Here is a 19,648-nt window from a genome sequence, read left to right as displayed (position 1 = left end):
AAATGGTTTAAACGCCAGTTTCAGAACAAAGCTATACTGCTGTTGAGGGAAGAAAAGACAAACGATTCTAAAAGGGTTTTAGTTTTATTTCACTTCTGCTACCAAATGTTTGGTTCCATAGGAAGGTGTCATAGTTAGCCAGCTGGGTGGGTTCCCAGGTGTCCCAACCATGGATAGACTAGGCCTCTATCTTCACTGGCATCTTTGCCAGTCTGGATCAAGCTGCCCCTAACCATAGTCTACCAACGGGCAGCTACCTCTTCTATGTACACAGGCCTCTTCCTCTCTTTTTGGGCAAGGGGTGGCAGTGATGGAAGATTTCAATGAGATTAAAGGGGATATGCCAAGTGCCTAGCTCTGTATCTGGCACATAGAAGGGCTCAATAAATGGCATCTTTTATTATAATAATTATTATAAATAAAAACACTGTGAGTTTTTTTCCCCTTTGGACAAACTGCATATGGTAATGCGCTAAAACAGGTTTTGTGTGGGAGCGTTTAATTTTCTCAAACTGAGTAAAGTGACTGACATCTCATTAATAAAATTGGACAATTTTGTATCTAGAAAATATAGTAAATCTACAACTTATAGCTGGAAACCAGAGTGTTCTGGTACTTTAAGGAGTTGGAGAAATGTTCTTGGAGGTGACTTGTCCAGATGAAGATTATTTCTACCAATGTCAGTGATGGTGAACCTGCTGACATTCCTAATAAAAGGCTCCCAGTCTTAAAAGCAACTAATTTTGCTGTAATTTTTATATGCCATGAAAAATTGGCATTTTTTTAATTAAATAAAAATCATAGGCAACAGCAAATAAAAGTTTTTCTAAATGATTCTGGGCTCCTTATACACATGTACTTTTGTGATGCTATATTTTTTGTGCATTAAGAGAAACCTACTTTAAATTACATTAGCTCATGATGCATGTTGGTGACAGGTTTCAAAGCTTTAGGTAGGAAAGATCCACCAATTCCTAGACATTTTTAAAATGTCCTGTTGAAGGCAAAGAACAAACTGTGGCATGCAATTTGAAATAAAGGGAATATTTCTTTTCATTACTGTTTTAGAAATGAATCTTTGAAAAGGTGTTTTCCAGACCACAACACTGTACGGTGAAATAAAAAGGGTCTCACTTACCTAAATTCGTCAGAAGCAGTGCAACTTTTTCATAGAGCTGTAAAATAAATTTCATATATTTAAAAAATGAACTGTAGATGTTCTAAAATCTAGAATTATAAAGGAAATAGGTAATTAAGTCATGAGTGAACATAATTTCATTAACCATCCACTTAAACAATGAAAACATTGTGAACAATTGTGTCCTTTCGGGGCAAGAAAGAAATGTACAAGGTCCCATTTTCCTAATTTTAAAATCTCCTAATTTTAAAATTTCCTAATTTTAAATTCTTGCTTCTACGTGAATAATTCTGTGATAACAGGCTAGCTGCCACTAATTGCTAAGTGATGCTGGACAAGTCACAACATTCCTGGGCCTCAGCATCCTCAATGTAGAATCTCTAAGACTGATTCTAATGGCAAGAGTCTACAGTTCTATTGTTTTTATGCACTGCTGTATTTTATAGATTATAGCACTCCTAAACTTATGGTATTCTGCTTTTCCATTAGTTAATTGGGTGCATCCTTAACTCACCCAGCCATCTGGTAAATAGAGGGTCCTACAATGGAATGGAAGGAGTGTGCATGAATGTGCACGTGTGTATGTGTATATGCAAGTGCAAGGGGTACAGTTTATGGCAAACCCAGCTCTAGGAGATTCCTCGAGGAAGTGTATAAATTGAAAAAAAAAAAAGCAAGTGCTTTCTCTCAAATGAAAGATGATAAATGAAAAAGAACAGAAAAACTAGTCAAATGGCCTCGAACAATATGAAAATTAAGATCACATTAGACTAAAGTGGTGAAATCACACTGGTTAAAATTCCCCAGGCAGGAATTACAGCTTTACCAGCCTGCAAGCTGTGGGTCTTGGGCACGTTACCTCACCTCTTCTTTAGACCATCATTTTCCTTATACATGGTTAAGAATGAGTATTGAATTCACTGATCTTAAGGTCCTTCCTAACTTTCGAATTCTCTTATCCCAGATCTCTGCTAACTACAGAACTAGGAAAAAAAACCTCAGATTGTATGACTCTAAACTTTCAGAAATTACTATGGTTTGTTATAAGAAATAATTAATATGGCCATAGTATCAAATTTCGTGTATAGAAACCTCAGACTCTTGGAGTCTAATGTTAAAAGAGGTTGGTGTAATTTCCAATAAGAAATCCTGTATAGATTAGTCACACATTTCAATTTTATCATAAAAATAAAATACTGGTAAACCACAAAATAGGGCAGATGTTCTAATCAAACATATATATAATATATATATATATAAATTTATATAAATTTGTATAAAATATAAATTTTATATATATATATAATTTTTTTGCTGAGGAAGATTTACCCTGAGCTAACATCTGTTGCCCCTCTTCCTCTTTTTTTTTTTTGCTTGAGGAAGATTTACCTGAGCTAACATCTGTGCCAAACTTCCACTACTTTGTATGTGAGTTGCCACCACAGCTTGGCTGGTGAGTGGTGTAGGTCTGCACCCGGGATCCGAACCTGTGAACCTGGGACACTGAAGTGGAGTGTGCCGAACTTAATCACTACACCACGGGGCCAGCCCAATATTAAACATATTTTGATATTACAAAGGCATTGTATCATTAAAGTTATTTAATTACATAATTATCAAGAAAAATTAGACTCAACTGGTGAAATCACCTTTCTCAAAAATACAATTTTTGGTTACCTAGTTTATCCTCTATCTCTTTCAAGTTCACAAACATTTGTCAAAGTGTCTCACATTGCACACTTGTCTCAAAGGCCTTAGGAGTTGATGAGAGGCCTTTAATATTTTGGTTTGACACTGAAAATATTGGAATTTTAAAAAAGAAGAGCATAGGAGTTGAAATATGATTAATATTAACCTTTTGAAAAATAAAATAAAGTGTACAGGACACAGTAGGAATCCATGGCACCTGTGAACACTTTGTGTACATGTTGAAGATGCAATGAGATGGACAGTGAGGCTTTGAGCAGGATGCAGCAGGAAAGGACACATAACCAGAGGGACTGATGGCCGGCAAGAGATCCTCAGGTGAGCGGATTCTGGAAAAGGCTTGATTTCTCATTAGGCAGTTGAGACAGAAACCCATGGATGGTTTGTTCTGATAAGAGCAGTAGAATATCAAAGTTTCCAAACTGGATGCCACAAATTGTGTTAAATCTGTAAATGATGGAAAGCTTTCTGATCTTAAGGGTATGTCCAAAAGAAGCTATGAGAACTTCTAATTTGATCTTGTCAGCCCAATCAATGTATGTGGGCTTGTTCTGACGCAAGTCATATTTTCGGGCTTACTTCTTTTTGGAACAAGACATTGTGGTTTTTACTGTTTATGGTATAATGAAATATCTGATTCATATTGGTGTGGCTGAATCAAAAGGATGGTAATAATTAGTCTCCCCCTGGAATACATCCTTTATTGGCATATTTAGCTTGAAACCATCATATTGATATGTTCTTTGGTCACTAGTGAAGCAGAACGGAACTGAAACAGTATGACAAGACAATCCATCCTATTCACTCCATCTTTGAAACATTTATTTTTCAAGACATGGAATAAAATGAAAACTAGTAAGTACTGCTTAAGCAGTCACTAAGAGGCATAATATTTTGTTAGGATCCAGAATACTTTTGCAAAATAACATGAATTTTATTTTTAAAGTATACACTACATAAAAGTAAATACACATCATTAAATCTAGAAGATAGACATCTCTTATAGATCTGCTTCTTCAGTTAGGATTGGACAACCCTAGCAAAAAATCAGAAACAAGATATGTGATCCATAACAATTATATTATTTAAAAATTAGAGGCTTTAATGAAGATACAAACAATCTAGCTTTTGAGGTTTTTATTTTCAATTAATGAAAAAATATTAGTGATTAATGCCTACATGATTTTTTTTTGTAAGACCAGTATGGCCAAACTTTTAAGTAGTTTAAAACAGTTTATATAGCTATAAAAATATAAATTATTGGTCATGAAAATACCTTAAATTGAGTAACTTCAGAAGTCAGTAGATAGTTTAGTTCTGAACTGGTCACACCTATTTTATAGTTATTAGTCTGTCATCTGTCCTTTATGCGATATTTGCTTAAGGACTTACATTTTTCTTTTAGATATTCTGATGAAAATCTTTCCAAACTATATTACACACTTGGTTACCTTCATAATGGAAACTGCAAAGCTTCAGGGCATAAGACAGAACTGTAAATGCGTGTGCTGAGATGGGGATGCATCAGAGATTGAAGAGGAGAGTAAGGCAACTGGTTCCTGCACAAAAGGGTCTTAGATGCTGCTGCTTTGAGAATTCTTATATAGGCTTTTAATTTTCTTTCCTTCCCCTGGCTATGGCTTGTCATTTCCTACCCTTTTCAGTATTCTTCCCTTAGTAAACTTCTCTTATGTTGGCTCAGAAATCAGAACACCAAAGATATTTGCATTGCATCTAAAATAAATGAAAATAAACCTTAAGGGAATTTATAAGAATAAGACATGTTAGCTTTAGTGTGTGAACTCTACATCATCTGTTTGGGTGACTCTGAAACTCTTTGTTAGGTTAAAACACAGAAAATGCCTAGCAGTCTGTCCCCCAGCACATAGTGGGTGCTTTGTAATGCCTGTAACGTTATACTTTTCCCACTCTTTATGCTCCCTTCTTCATTTTTAGTTTGCTTACTTTCTCTTTCCTTGGCTGTGAATCATGAAGTAGAGATTGCTAGATAAGTGATTTCTGGTTAAATGAAGTGGTACTCTGATAACATTGGCATCTGCTCAAAATGTATGAGCAAACATGTATTTATAGGCTCACTGCATGTGTCCAGAAATTTATTTCTTAAGATGCATAAATTAAATTTTAATAAAGCATTGGAGAAAAGAAATGATAAAAATACGGTAAGCTTTAATTCATTGCATCCTACCTGCACGCAGAATCTTTCACAGCTCTGGCTGTTTGGTTAATTTCTCTATGAATCACACTCCTTCACAATGTGTATTCCACAATTAACTTTGAGACTAGCTGAGTCGTGGAGGGGGGAGTGCCATGGGTCCCAAACATCCACTTTAGGTCTCCATTTGATCAAGCAGTTACACAATCATCACGTCAAAGTGATCAGCAACTGCTCTTTTTTCATTTTTATAACTTCTGAATTTTGAAACTTTTTTGCTAAAATAATAAAGAAGTCCCTGTGTATTTTAATAGTAATAATAATAAATTACCTATATTTCACTAGCTCAGTGATTACTAGTTCATCTAAGAATCATAAATAAAGTCGTTTATTATCAGGTACATTGAATTCTTTTAGGAATCACACAGAATTTATTGATTTATAGAATTTAGGATTGGTTAAAGAGCTAGAAATGACAATCTGAATAGAGAAAACTATGTTGATAATAGTATTAAATTATTTGGCCTTTGGAAAGTCCTTTTCTAATGATGAGAGCATTTCAGCATATGGCCCAGATTTAAGATGCAATACAAATAAGGGTGAGGGGAACTATAATTAATTGAACATCTACTCCATGCCTGACACTGTGCTTGGCACTCCACATACATTATCTTATTTATTCCCTACTACAAACATCGAAGGTCAGCATTTTTATGTATAGGTTGACCTCAAGTCTAACAATGTCAGCCATTACCTTTTGTTCTGTAAATAATCACAACAATTTACTGAGGGCCTACTAGGTGCCAGGCCCTTTTTTAGACACTAGGAAATAACAACAGTAAAAAAAAATAATAAAACAGACAAAAGTTTCTGTCCTCATGGGCCTACATTCCAATAGAGAAGACAGATAATAAACAAATAAATTTTTTTAAATAGCATATGAGATGGTGATAAATGCCATGGAGAAAAATCAAGCAGGCAGGGAGATAGGAAATTGTCAGAGGAAGGAGTAGGTTGCAATTTTAAATTGAGTGACTAGGGAAGAGCTTTATTAGAAAAGTAACATTTGAACAAAGATCTGAAGGAGGTTAGAGAGTAAGCTATGCAGACCCTGTGGGGAAGAATATTCTAGGCAGAGAGAAGAGCAAGTAAAAAGTCATAAGGTGAGAGCATGCCTGGCACATCCAAGGAACAAAGAGAAGACCAGCATGGAGCGGGAGAATCAGGATGAGTAGGGAGGAGACAAGGTCAGAGATGTCACTGGGGCCAGATGAGGGAGAGCCCCAGAAGCCATATGAAAATGTGAACTTTTATTCTGAGCAAGAGGAAAGTCACTGGACATGACGTGAGCTGGCCCACATGTTAGAAACTCGCTTTGGCTGCTGGGATGAGCCTAGATTCAGGGAGCAAATGTGGAAATTGGGAGACCAGGTGGGAAGGCACTGCAATAACCCAATGGGAGATGTTGGTCTTAGACCAAGGTGTGAGTTGGGGATGTGTGAAAAGTGATCAAATTCTGGAAACATTTTGATGGTGAGAGAAACACAGGAGTTAAGGATAATGCCAAGGTTTTCAGCCTGAGCAACTATAACAGGGGAAGCTATGGGAGAAGCTTATTCTGGAGGGAAGATAGGGGGTTTGAGTTTGAACATATTAGGTGAGGATAGTTGAGTAGACAGTTCAACTTATGAGTTCGGGGTTCAGGGGAGACATCTGGGCTAAAATATACAACTGAAAAAAGCCTTAAATCAACACAAGTAACATGTACCACCATGATATGCCCCTTGCAGGGTTATCTCAAGGAATGCTCTGGATATTGACCACCTTCCCCCCATTCAGAATCAAAAGGAAATGGGAACCAACATTATTGAGCTTTGTTACAGATTCTGAGCTGGGCCTTTAAAATATGGTTTTTCTCTAAATTTCCCCAAGGAGTGTACAGTGTAATCTTACTCAGTAAATAAGGGAACCAAGATCCAGAAAGGGCAAGTACATTGCCCCATCTTACATTGTAGAAAATCCTGGAGCCTAGATTTGACTCAAACCTTCTAAATCCCCAGATCTGAGTGCATCTCATGCAGGCAATTTGCTGCCAGGCCATCAGTGCTATGTGACTGGCTCGCCTCTCTGAGGTCAGGTCCCATTAGCAACAGAAGAAAACTGTCACCTGCAGCCCATGTAATTTATCCATTTGGCTAGTTACCTTGCAGCTCACTCACCACATTCAGCAGCATAATGATACAGAAGTTGATGCACACAGCAGTCCCTGTGGTTGCAACCTGAGAGTTATTCCTGATTAACGCCCACTTAAAGGCAGCAAAAGTGCTGACAGTCACCACCCGGTAAATGACGATCCCAAACACAGCGGCGATCACCACACAGATCTGGCAGGAAGACAGAGGAGACCCAGTGAGCACCATGGGGGAATGTTTCAGGAAGAGGATCATGCCACGTGGAAAATCCTCTGATGAGAAAAGGAAATAAAGCAACGGTGGTACTGACTCAAGAAGCCACAACAAAATGTGTGCTCTTCATCACGGTTAATATTTTCTCTTGTCTGACTGTATTTTTGTTATTCAAATAGAAAAACCATAGTGCATGAAAGTTGATAAACTGTTTAAGCTATGGGGTAACATTTTATTAAGCAGAATATTAGGTTGAGCATATGAACAAATATTTATGGAAATCTTATCATGTCACTCTTCTGTCTAAAACTATGTATTGGCTTCCTTTTACTCTTAGGATAAAAGCTAAGTCCTTATGGCAGGCTGCAAGACTCTCTCCAGTCCCAAAGAGAGCCATTTTCCCCTCCCTCTGGGGACTCTGGACCTTCTTTTACTGTTTCAAATTGGCTGAGCATCCTTAATCTTCAAGGCCATCTCCTTTGCCTAAAATGCCGACCTACCCATCCCCTGCCAAACACACACACACACACACACACACACACACACAGATACCCATACAGTCTAGTTAATACCGACTCGTCCTTTACATCTTAGCTTAAGAACCATTTCATAATTAAAGCTTTTCAGGACCCCCCGACTTTTTTTTGTTATACAGTACCTATACTTTTTTCCAGTATCCTTATAATTTCTGACAATTTGTCTGATTATTGTCTGTCTCCCCCACTTAGAAAGTAAGCTCCATCAGGGCAGGGACAGTATCTGCTTTGATCACCATGGTTTCTGCAGCACCTTAGCATAATTACAGGTGCACAGTAGATGTTCAGTTATTTGTTGCTGAATGAGCCAACTAGGTGATAGGTGCATAATCTCTTATTAATCAGAGATATATACAGATTGAACTGAGGCATCTTTCTCTGAAGATTTCATGGTATTTGAGAAGAATACGGCATATCTCCTAAATCTATGAAATAATGGGAATCTGAGACTCCAAAAAGTTTTGTGGCTTTTGTTAGGTGACTCACTTAATACGTCAGAGTAGAGACCTTAGTCTACTTAGTTATCAAAAACCGGATCTTAAAGCTGGGCCTCAGGATGGCTTCTGCTGACTTAGAGATTCCTTTCTTCATAGAAGCATTTGTGTTTTACACAAACTCTATTTTTTCCTTACTATGAGTGACATGCTCTAAAAGCTTGAGTCTAAACCCTAGCTGGAACTGGCTAAAATAATAATAATTAATAATAATAATAATAATAAACAGAGAAACAAAAAACTGCCCATGTCTTAATCCTAGAACTGTTGATAGGGAGATAGGTGAAATCTACTTTGCATTTCAGACAAAGGTGGCAACCTGGTGGAATGGACAGCTCGCTGGACTCAGTCAGAAGTCAGGCCTGAGTCCTGGGTCAGCTACCAGCTATCAGTGTGACCTTGGGTAAGTATCTTTTCCTCTCCATGGCTTTGGCCTCGTATGCTCCAGGTTACCCATCTGTAGAGCAGGGAAAGCTTAGTTTCCATCTATATGTCTTGTTGTGAGAAACAAAAAGCAGAACAATAAATATGGATGTACTTTTAGAAGGCAAAGCATAACACAATTGCTTACAAAGAAGAATCTGTAGAAGGTCATGGATTTAAATCTTAATCTGAGCTGAGAGGCTCTGGGCATGCTGCCTACCCTTTGATCTACCAAGTTTCTTTCTGGCTAAAGGGAGTAGATTGTCTGGATTTTCTCTAGTCTCGTCCTTCCTACTCCAATGATCTAAGACGTATATTTACACACTTGCCATTTGAAAAGAGGAAAGGAGAATCCTCACCAACCCTTAGTATTCTAAAACAAGATTTCTGAAAAATTTGCATATGTTTTGTTCAGTAATTAACAGGGTTGAAGTTGATCACAAAATGACTTCTTTTTAGGAAAAGCTAATAACCAAGTTTCAAGTTAGTGTTTTTCAAACTGATATAACCATTAGTTATGCCTGGAAACCAATTTTAAGGGGTTACAGATGGTATTAAAAAAGTACACTAGAATAAAAAAGAGAAAAATCGGAGTTCATTGCATGTTGTAAAGATGAGCATTGTTTCAGTTACTATATTTAGTTTTATACATCTATTTGCATAGCATATACCAGGTCATGATAGAAAGTATATTTCTTACATAGGCCTTGTAAAAAAAGTTTGAAAAACACTACTGTAGGTCCTGTGTCATATTTTTAGCTCCTTTCACCACGGCATAGAGAGGGAAGTGGAAAGAACATCGACTTAGAGTAGAGGATCTGAGCTTCAGGCTGTTTACTGGCTGACACTGGACAAGCCTCTTAACCTTTTGGAGTCTCAGTTGCTCCATCTATAATTTGGGGACAGCAATACCATCCCTGATCACCTTATGAAGTTGTTTTAAGAATTAAATAACACAACATTCAAAAATGTTTTGTAGAACAATGAAAATGCCTGATATGATTACTGTTGTTACCATGCTACAAATTTGTATTTTATGAAACAAATGGAGTTTTATTAAAAAAAAAAAACTTCAAACCATAAAAAATATTCCAGATGCAGAAACGACAAGTCGGCTGCATTTATCTGCAAATGCTTGATATGGTTCTGGCTTTCCCGAAATGGGATTCATCCGCTCTTTCTTGGAATACTTGGCTTCAAACTGGGGCCGTATTTCTTCCTAAAGAACAAGCAGGCACATTTTAATGCTCTGAAGAGGTGTTCAGGCAATAAGAGAAAAATATAATTTTACCCCACTGTAAAATGGAATGAACAGGCGCCAGAGTAATCAGTCCATCTGAGGTGGGCTTGGAGACCCAGGTTTAAATGTTTGGAAATTGGCCACTTGAAGAAAAGCTAGAGGATGATGAGCTAGACTTATTAGCATCAAGACAATGCAATTTAGAGTAATAGTTAAGTGTTTCTGTTATCTTAATAAACTATGCTTGAAGAAAGAAACCGAGAATGAGAAAAGGGACCATCTATCCTGTCCCAAGTGGTTTGAAACAACTAATAAGCTTTTACTTTTATTACCAGGAAATGACATGGACACCAAGACAAAGAAAAAAACTAAGAGCAGCAAAATGTTCAGAATCCATTTGTGAGTTGTAATGGCAATATAATTCTCAGTTTTCTCCTAAAATTTTTTTTGTACTTTTTGATTTAGGCAGCTAAAAACATGGTGAATCGATTTTTTAATAAGTTCCTCTAGGAGTCATTCACCTTTAAGCAGCAGATTTTAAATGTATTCTTAATTGGGCATTGAAAACAAGGTAAGTCCTTTCAAATCCAGCCGAAATCAAGGCTCGTCTAATTCTAAATCAAGCTGAGATTTTATTTCATTTAGTTGAGCCTCATCCAACGTGAAAAAGCTTCTGACTAAAAAGCAATTATGGGATTAAGAAAAGGAAATCAGCGAGAGGGTTGCTGAAGTGGTTTCAGTTAATTAAGCATGGGTTCTATTTGACTGTCTTGGAAGAGGAGGGAAAATGAGTGGAAAATCTGGTGAAATGGAGATTGAGTTAATACAGGCAGAAATGCTCAAGACTCAGATAAAGGTACTGACAGAAAGTGAAGAAGAAGCTGACATAAGAGAGGTTATGAAGAATGGGCACAGTTTGGCAGTAGCCTGCCTGTGTAGGAGGAAGGGCATCCTGGCTCCTGCTATTGGATAAGCCCAATGCTGGACTTCACTCAGTGATGGGTAATGGGGAAGGTCAGGGGGAGATACAGTTATAAACAGGTTCTGCCTTTGTTCATTTATTTTAAGTAGTTACACTTAAGGATATAAACAGAATAGACCTAGAATCTTCTGCTTCTTTGGGAAACTCTGTCAATTTATCAGGCGGTAAGTGTCATCAAGAGTGTTTGAGCTAATCATTCCAGGGACTGAGATCAATAATGGGACCAAGCCTGGGTTCCTGAGTATTATGGGCTGAATTGTGCCTCCTCCCCCAAAATCATATGTTGAGATCCTAAAACATACCTCAGAATGTAACTGAATTTGGATACAGAGTCTTTACAGAGGTAATTAAGTTAAAATGAGGCCATTAGAGTGGCTGTTAATCCAACATGCTGAGTGTCCTTATAAGAAGAGGAAATTCAGATGCAGACATATACAGAGAGAACACGATATGAAGATTCAGAGAGTAAGTGGCCATCTACACGTCAGGCAGAGAGGACTGGAACATATCTTTCCTTCAAGGCTCTCAGAAGAAGTCAACCCTGCCAATACCTTGATCTGGAACTTTCAGCCTCCAGAACTGTGAGTAAATAAATTTCTGTTGTTTAAGACACCCAGTCTGTGGTACTTTGTTATGGCAGCCCTAGCAGACTAATGCCCTGAAATAGGCATGCAGTAAGTCTGAGCATTTCTGCACAGCAAGCTGAGAGCCACAGGGTAGAGGTAAGAGGCATTTCTACAATGAATCTCAAACTGAGAACCAGAACTGCACATAGCTACTGAGGTAGGCTTCTGTGCAAAGGTATATTGAGTCAAAGAGCAGTCCAGTGCTCCAAGCTTTTTAACAGGAGCTTGGGAGACAGAGGGCTCCAGACTCACAAGGGGTATGCTTACCCTAAAGGAATCCATGTCTTGGACTCACCACAGGTGCCAACAGTGACTTTTAGATTGGTTTGGCCAAAGTTACTTAAATAATGTCACACTTTACAGCTTAAAGGGGAAAATTTAGTCACACCTCTTTTTTTTTAGAGATGAACAAAAGTCCAAAGGTGAAGTAATTTGTCCAAGGTGACACAGTTGCTTAGTGGTGACTCAGATTCCCAGGAAAGAACATTTTCCATCCCACTGGAAAGCTGCTGCCTTGAATACATGAAACAAAAACAGCAGAATTGGGGCCAGCCCTGTGGCTGAGTGGTTAAGTTCAAGTGCCCCACTTTGGTGACCAAGGGTTTCACCAGTTTGGATCCTGGGTGTGGACCTAGCATTGCTCATCAAGCCATGCTGAGGTGGCATCCTCACATAGCAGAACTAGAAGAACCTACAACTAGAATATACAACTATGTACTGAGGGCCTTTGTGGAGAAGAAGAAAAAGAAAAGATTGGCAACAGATGTTAGCTCAGGGCCAATCTTTAAAAACAACAACAACAACAAAAACCCCAGCAGAATTGCTCCACCCAGGAGGAAGTGCTGAATGCAGCCTGGCTGCTACTAGTAGCATCAGAAGTTGCCTGGGCAGTTTCTTCAAATGCAGAAAATCGTTTTCTGGAGAATGCTTATAAAAGCATGAGAGGGGCCTTATCAAAAGAACAAGGATTTCTGAAAATCTCAGTATCATTTCTAGATCTAAAAAACTACTCAAATGTGTTCATTCACTTGGGGAGAAAGGGCAGTCACTCACAAGGCATGATTTGAAGGAAACAAACAAAAATACCTCCTAAAACTGTCTCTCCCACCAAGCCTGCCACATGGCTAAAATTCTCATTTATGTTTCTAGAAGATTTAACATATAAAAATATATATGTGCGTTTCTTGGAAGAAAAATACGAATTAATCCCTATTGTCACATTATATAGGATTAATTTATCTAAATTAGTGGCACAGCAAAGCTCTGAGGAAATGGGGCTCAAGAGAGGTAAGAGATAATGGGCAAGAGGAAGGAAAGAGGAATTTAGGCTTGGATCAACTGACAAAGGAAAGCAGGATCTGATTGGGCACGTGGTGACCAAGCCTAGCATGGGTACTCAAGACTCTGACAAGAATGTGGCAAGACAAGAGTATTGAGACCAGACACAGGTTAGGAAAGGGCAAACCGTATTGGCCTAGAAGGGGTAAAAGGAGAGTGATGGGGCTTGGGAACGTGCTGAGAAAGTGAAGTCTAAGGGACTGAGTTTACTTCTCCTTGACAGTTTTATCTAGAGCTGGCCCTGAATTTAGCCACATCCACCAAGGACACCACTTGAGGAGTAATTTCTCCTCAGCATTTACCTCTTGAGGTAATACCTCTGAGCTTGGGAACACCTGGGCACTGTCCAGGGTCCTGGAAAGCTCATAGAAACTTTTCCTTGGAGTAGTTCTCTTAGGAGATTTGCTTCCATATGCCTAGAGTTATAAAACTAATACTCTTTCGGCTAAAGTAAAAAATGGATGATATTTAAGAAAACTAAATAAATCTTAGTTCCCATTCTTCTGATGCCTCTACGAACAAGTGAAATGCTTTACTTAGGCATGGACTTTTATTTCACTAAGGAATCAGAATGTTGTCTGCCTTTATTTATTTTTATAATTCTGCTATTACCTTTTTATACTGTTTGAAATTTCCTGAAAAGACAGGTATTGAAAATGCTTTATGAGTAAACACGACTTCTGTTTCAGAGAAGAGAGGGATGACTCAAGGATAATGTGTATTTCCTGGTGATTTGCTTTCTAAAAAGTTTTGCGGTAAATGATACAAACCTCCTCTTCTTCCCAGTCTATCAAATCCCAGTCATAAGCAATTACTGCTCGCCGTCTTTTCCAAAACTCCAGGAAAACTGTTGCTGGAACAAGCAGAGAAAGACAAAGACATTTTCAAATAAAGCAATGCTGTTCACTGTGTCACTGAATAATGAAGCCATTGAAAAGAATGACAGTTGTTTGTGTAAGCATCCTTGAAGATCAGAATTTCTAGCTAAACATCATTTAACAAGGACTGTTTTCTGAGAATTAGTAAGTTTGTGTCAAGCATAATGAGAAATTATAGATTTCATTTAGAATTAAATTAAACTGATCTGCAAGTTGAGGCAGAAGAGACTTATTAGAATGACAAAGCTCATGGGATGTAAGGATACTGAAAACCAGGTTACCAACATCTTTCTAATTGATAGAGTATTTATTTTTAAAAGTGAGTGGCAGGTAGGGACAGAAAAGCAAAAATAAAATTTAGCAGTCCACATGTATTTGATTGGCAGTGATTTCTTGTCCCCCAAATCCTCCTCACAACAATTATCTATGTAAAATGCATTTTACTATTCTAATGAAAGAAGCTATTTTATTGGAGGAAGCAGCTTTACTGCTTCTCTTTTTCTTCAAACTATCTCTTTGTTGTCACATTGAAGGCAAAGGTGTGCAAATTCTGTTATGAACCTTTTCCAACAGCCAACCTCCCCACCCAGGGATATCTGGGGGTTATCCTCATTTAGCCAAAGAAAGTTTCTACTCAATTCAACTAAAAATATCTACCCAAATGAATTATTGAGCCTTACACAGTGGCAGAGAGAGATAAAAAAATAATCAAGACATAATCTTGCTGTCTTGGAAGTCACAAGCTAAATGAGGGGATGTACATACATACATACACTCGAACTTTGAAGATGTCTGCAACTAAGGATGTCACAAACACACCCTAAGAGACAGAACTGGTGTATCTATCTCTTTTGGGTCTTGCTGTGTACTGAGACTTACAGAAGCAAAAATGTCATATATTTGGAATCAGTTTCATGAGGAAAGGTAAATGTCCAAATGCCCTTTCCAAAGAGAGAGAGTTATTTTCTTCTTTTTTATTGCACCTTGATTTCAACTCCTCATTAGTGGTCTTCAGACACAGAACATATATTTTTAAAGTAAGTAACTGGAAAGACAGTTCAGGGTAACAGTTAAGACTTCTCTGGCGTGTGACCTAGACATTCCTAGTTTTGAAATCTAACTCAGATATAAGCTGTGCTACTGTTCACAAATCAATTAACTTTTCTAATTCTCAATTTCCTGCTAGGCAAAAGAGGGATGGCATTACAGGTCTATAATTCCTTATCTGCAATGTCAAAATTCAAAACGCTCTAAAAATTCTAAGCTTTTTTTCTTCTAAGTTTGGCACAAACTCATCTGTGGCAAGCTCTGACCTGGACCAATGTGAGGCTACTTAACATCAGTATTTATCCCTCTTAGTGAGAATATCCATACATCGAAAGCAACCATATTAATGTATTTGAATATGGGGTCCTTCCCAGACCTCCTGGGGCATTACATAATATATGGTACACATACCATAGTGCCTTTCTAAAATCTGAAAAATCCAGAGTAGTTATAGTTTTTAAGAAAGCTACACCAAAATAATCAAGTGTTTAATTCTGGAAAAGGGAAATTAAAATAAACATATGTCTTTGGAGGTTAATAAAGTTTGAAAGCTGAGCAGCTATTTTCCACTGGAGTCCTTTCTGTGAGTCTTGTGTGTCAGGGGTCCCCAAAACCACCTGCAGGTTTGATGATTCACTAGGAGGATCCACAGCACTCAGCAGACAGTGGCACTCATGGCTAAGATCTATTACAGTGAAAGGAAATAAAGCAAAATCAGCAAAGGGAAAAGGTGCATGGGGCAAAGTCTGGTGACCAGGTGCAAACTTCCAAGAGTCCTCTCCCCGGGAGTCACACAGCACATGCTTAATTTCCCCAGCAATGAGTTGTGATAACACGTGAAATGTTGTCTAACAGGGAAGCTCATTAGAAACCCAGTACCCAGGGTTTTTACTGGGAGCTGGTCACAGAGGTACACTCTGCTTAGCGTGTGTGAAAATACCAGAGTCTCAGAAGGAAATCAGGTGTTCAGCAGAAATCATACTGTTTCAGCAAACAGTTTATGCACAATGAGTTACCCTTAGCAGTTAGGGTGGTGGAAACTCTCCTGAAACCCATGTTCCCAGACACCAGCCAAGGGTCAATCTTGTAAGCAGGACTTTCTAAAGCAGGCCTACTATGTTAACTCTTTTCTGTACACTTGTCCTCTGCCTCACTAAATTGTCTCAACTTTGCATGGGACCCCTGGGACAATTTCTTAATAGGTCCTCTGGCCTCTCAAACAAATGGCACTTTTTTAAGACTTTCTCTCTTTGGTTTCCAGAGTCTTCCCCAGCCTTGAAGAGACAAAGCAGCTTGCCCCTGAATATGTGGCTATTCTCCATAAGAGTCAGGACTGTACCCCATGGCCTCAGAGAGGCTCGATAGGGACCATTCTGGGACAGGCTAAGGCCACAGGATACACATGAAGTCTGTCTTACTGGCTGTTGCTGCTCCCACCAAGCCCTACCAACCCATCTGTAGTTCTCGTCTGAAGGAACTGACTTCTGAGATGAGCCAGTGGCTGTCAGAAATATTCCACCACGTTTCTCCTCCCAAGCAAGTGCTGAACGGTGTCTGGGGCAGAGAGAAACTCTAGCCAGTAATTCCCTTCTTTGGACAATCATCCTATTCTCTCTTCCATTCTTGAACTTGGGAGCATGAGAAGAAGAAATTGTAGCTTGTGCAATTGTCATGCTCTTGTGAGTGTTTTTGTGTGAAAATGTCCATTCATTTGAGGAAGAAGAATCTGTTTCTATCTCTACCCATGAATTAAAACATAATTGAAACAATATAGGTCTTTTCAAGGCAAAGCTCCAATCCCATACATCCATTACTCTATGATTTAAAAACCCTTGTCTAAATACCCACAGCCCTGGGAGCCCACTACACTTTGAGTATACCTAGTTATATGCTGCCTTATGTCATGAGCTCACACTTTCCTCTGTCTCTTTTGGAGCTGGCTTATGCTATATATATACATACATATATATCTTTATGTTAATATATATCTGTCTTACACCAACCAGTACGGTGACAAGTAGGATTAAATAGTATATTTCTTTTATGGATGGATCCTCAAAAGACTCAAAACTCCTAAGTATTTTGTCAAGATTTGCTAATATATGAAATTCTTTCCCCTGAAGTTTGGTCCAAAATATCTCCTTTTTGTAAGTTAAAGCATTAGAAGGTTTAACCTTACTGCTAGCATTTTGAACTCCTTAGATTCTAATCTATCTGTCCTCATAGCTAATGACTTTTCTAAACTCAAACTCATGAAGTCTCCTCGGGGTCAATGTAGCCACATCACCTATCGGAAAAGAACCCATTACCAGCGCAAGATGCAAGGCTCCTAATGACTCTGCTTGTGCCCAACTCTTTCTGCCCTGACTTGAACCATAGACTCCAGGCTAAATCACTAGCAGTTTCCATACCTGAGCTGTTTCATAACTTTCTTAGCTTTGTCCACACTATTTCTTCAGCTTGCAATGGTCTTCTGTATTTGGGTCATTTGGTCAACTCCTACTCTGACCTCTAGACTTGGCCCTATGTGTTCTCCAATCACTCCCTTTGAACCCTCTCCCTATACCCATGCTGATCAGTGCATATAACTCTAGGTCAGTGCTGATGACAGCATTCAGCACTTCAAAAACAACAACAGAAAAACTTGATCATTTTGACTCCTAGCTTGTGGGCTTCTTGAGAATAAGGGCTGAATCCTAGCTCTATTTATATCCGCATGGTCTAGCACAGTGACTGGCATCCACAGAGGCACAGTAAATGTACAAATGAAATACTCTCATGAAAATGAAAGCAATGTGGCTAGTCACTCTTTTCTCTTTTACCTAATCTTATAAGAAATTAGGATATAAGTTTGAAGAACATGAAACTATATCTTCTGGATGCTTTATGCATCAGTGTCAGATAAATAATAAATTATTATTATGAAAAACTGAAACTTCTTATGCTTCTCTTTTCCCTTGCAATAAACATACCATTCTCTTCTAATTACCACTCCAATTATTTGGTTGCATGGACCCTGTGGCAGAGACTACCAGCTGTCCTCTAAGATCCATTCTTACCTTGTTCCACAGTAAAAACATTGTTGCTGGGAACATGGCTGCTCACCTACACTGTATTTCTCAGATATCCTTGTCACTAGATGTAGCCAAAGGACAGTTCTCCCCAGTGGAATGTGAGCAGAAGTAATATGATGTATACTACTTGCCTGTTGATATCTTAAGACACTTGGGGTGCTTTTTCCACATTCTCTTTCCCCTTCTGGATGGGTGGAACCCAAGTGAATCAGCTGAGACCATGCAAATGATGATCAAGCCTGGGAGGATGGCAAACAATTCTTTCACAGGAATATGAATCTCTGAATGACCATGTGGAGCAGGGCTGTCTGCCAGCCTGAAATGCTCACCTCACTTGGTCACCGAGACATTGCTTGAGGCATGAAGATGAAATAATTTGTGTGTTACTTCCCTTACAGATCTTAGATAGAGCAGCCTCAAGCCACAATATCTGAAACTTTATGAGTTTTACTTATAAGATAGAGTTTCACATACTCTTTCCCCCTTTTCTACCCTTACCTCTACCCTGTAGCTGACCTACCCACAAATGAAGTTCACCTGAAGTGTTAACATCAATCCCAGATAACAATCCTCTCACAAAATTAGTTGCCACATTAGGAAAATCTGAGACTTCTGCCTTTTCAGTATAGGTAGTGTCAGGGTTAATGTTCAGGTAGGTTTGTGTTCAAATACCAGGATACTCTTGGCTCAGAATCATAAACATTGAGAAGGTTGTCACATGTAGCCCATAAGGGACACAAAAGGACACGAAATAGAGTGTTATGCAGGTCATACGCTATCATTTTCTTAAACAGAACAATTATTGTCAATTTAAAGTCAGTTTGTGGCATACTTCCACGGATTTACCAAAGCCATTTCTTATGTTTCCAGGCATAGTTAGATTACATTTCCCAGCCTTTTCTGCAGTTAGACATGAACCAAGTTTTGGCCAGTGGAAAGTAAGCGGAAGTGATGTGTGTTATTTTTGAAGTAAAGAATTAAGAAGTAGGCATATCATCTCTACGGCTTTTTTCTCCTTTTCTGGGATGAATGGAGAGGACTCTGAGGATCCAGAAGAGGATGGAGCCACAAGATAGAGGGAAGTTGGGTACTTGAATAACTATGCGGAAGGCTGTCGGACAACCAGGAACACCTAGTTGGGTTTTATGTGTGTGGGTTCTAGTGACATCAAGGTTTTGTGCTTTGTGTATTATGGAAGCTAACTTTACACATCCTAACTGATACAGAGTTTTTCTGGAAAGTATAGCCATGGTTAATGTTCTGCAAATAGGAAGAAAAAACCCACTGAATTACTATCTTTTGTCATCTTCCTAAGGCATTTAGAGAGTTTTAAGCAGGGAAATCTCCCCTTTCAGCTGCAAATCTTAGATTCCATGGTAGGGTTGAAATGCTGCACCACTTGTTTAGTTACCATATAGTAAAAATTTCTTACACGTTAGGTACTACGCTCTATTTTGTCAAAGTCTGTAAAGGTTAGTATTATTTTCATCATCCTATGGATGAAGAATCTGAGGTAAGGCGAAGTCACATGGCTAGTAAATGACAGAACTGGGATTTGGACCTGATCTGCCTGTTTTTTTGGCTCAA

At 38.5% G+C, this 19,648-nt stretch overlaps 1 protein-coding gene across 14 annotated transcripts in view; it reads right to left on the bottom strand.

Moving 5' to 3' along the window:
* The window catches only part of ANO4 (anoctamin 4), a 381,203-nt gene that overhangs the window by 37,483 nt on the left and 324,072 nt on the right, over positions 1-19,648 (bottom strand). For all 14 annotated transcript variants that reach the window (XM_070254006.1, XM_070254010.1, XM_070254005.1 and 11 more), the window contains 4 exons: positions 13,833-13,915; positions 9,955-10,095; positions 7,238-7,402; positions 1,139-1,175 (listed from right to left, as the gene is read on the bottom strand). In XM_070254006.1, coding sequence (XP_070110107.1) covers positions 1,139-1,175; positions 7,238-7,402; positions 9,955-10,095; positions 13,833-13,915 — 426 coding nt within the window. The remainder of the gene's footprint in view (positions 1-1,138; positions 1,176-7,237; positions 7,403-9,954; positions 10,096-13,832; positions 13,916-19,648) is intronic.

This window comes from Equus caballus, chromosome 28, assembly GCF_041296265.1.
Source record: "Equus caballus isolate H_3958 breed thoroughbred chromosome 28, TB-T2T, whole genome shotgun sequence".
NCBI classification, from domain to species: domain Eukaryota; kingdom Metazoa; phylum Chordata; class Mammalia; order Perissodactyla; family Equidae; genus Equus; species Equus caballus.
The sequence above is the reverse complement of the archived record's forward strand: the minus strand, read 5'-3'. Positions and strand labels throughout refer to the sequence as shown.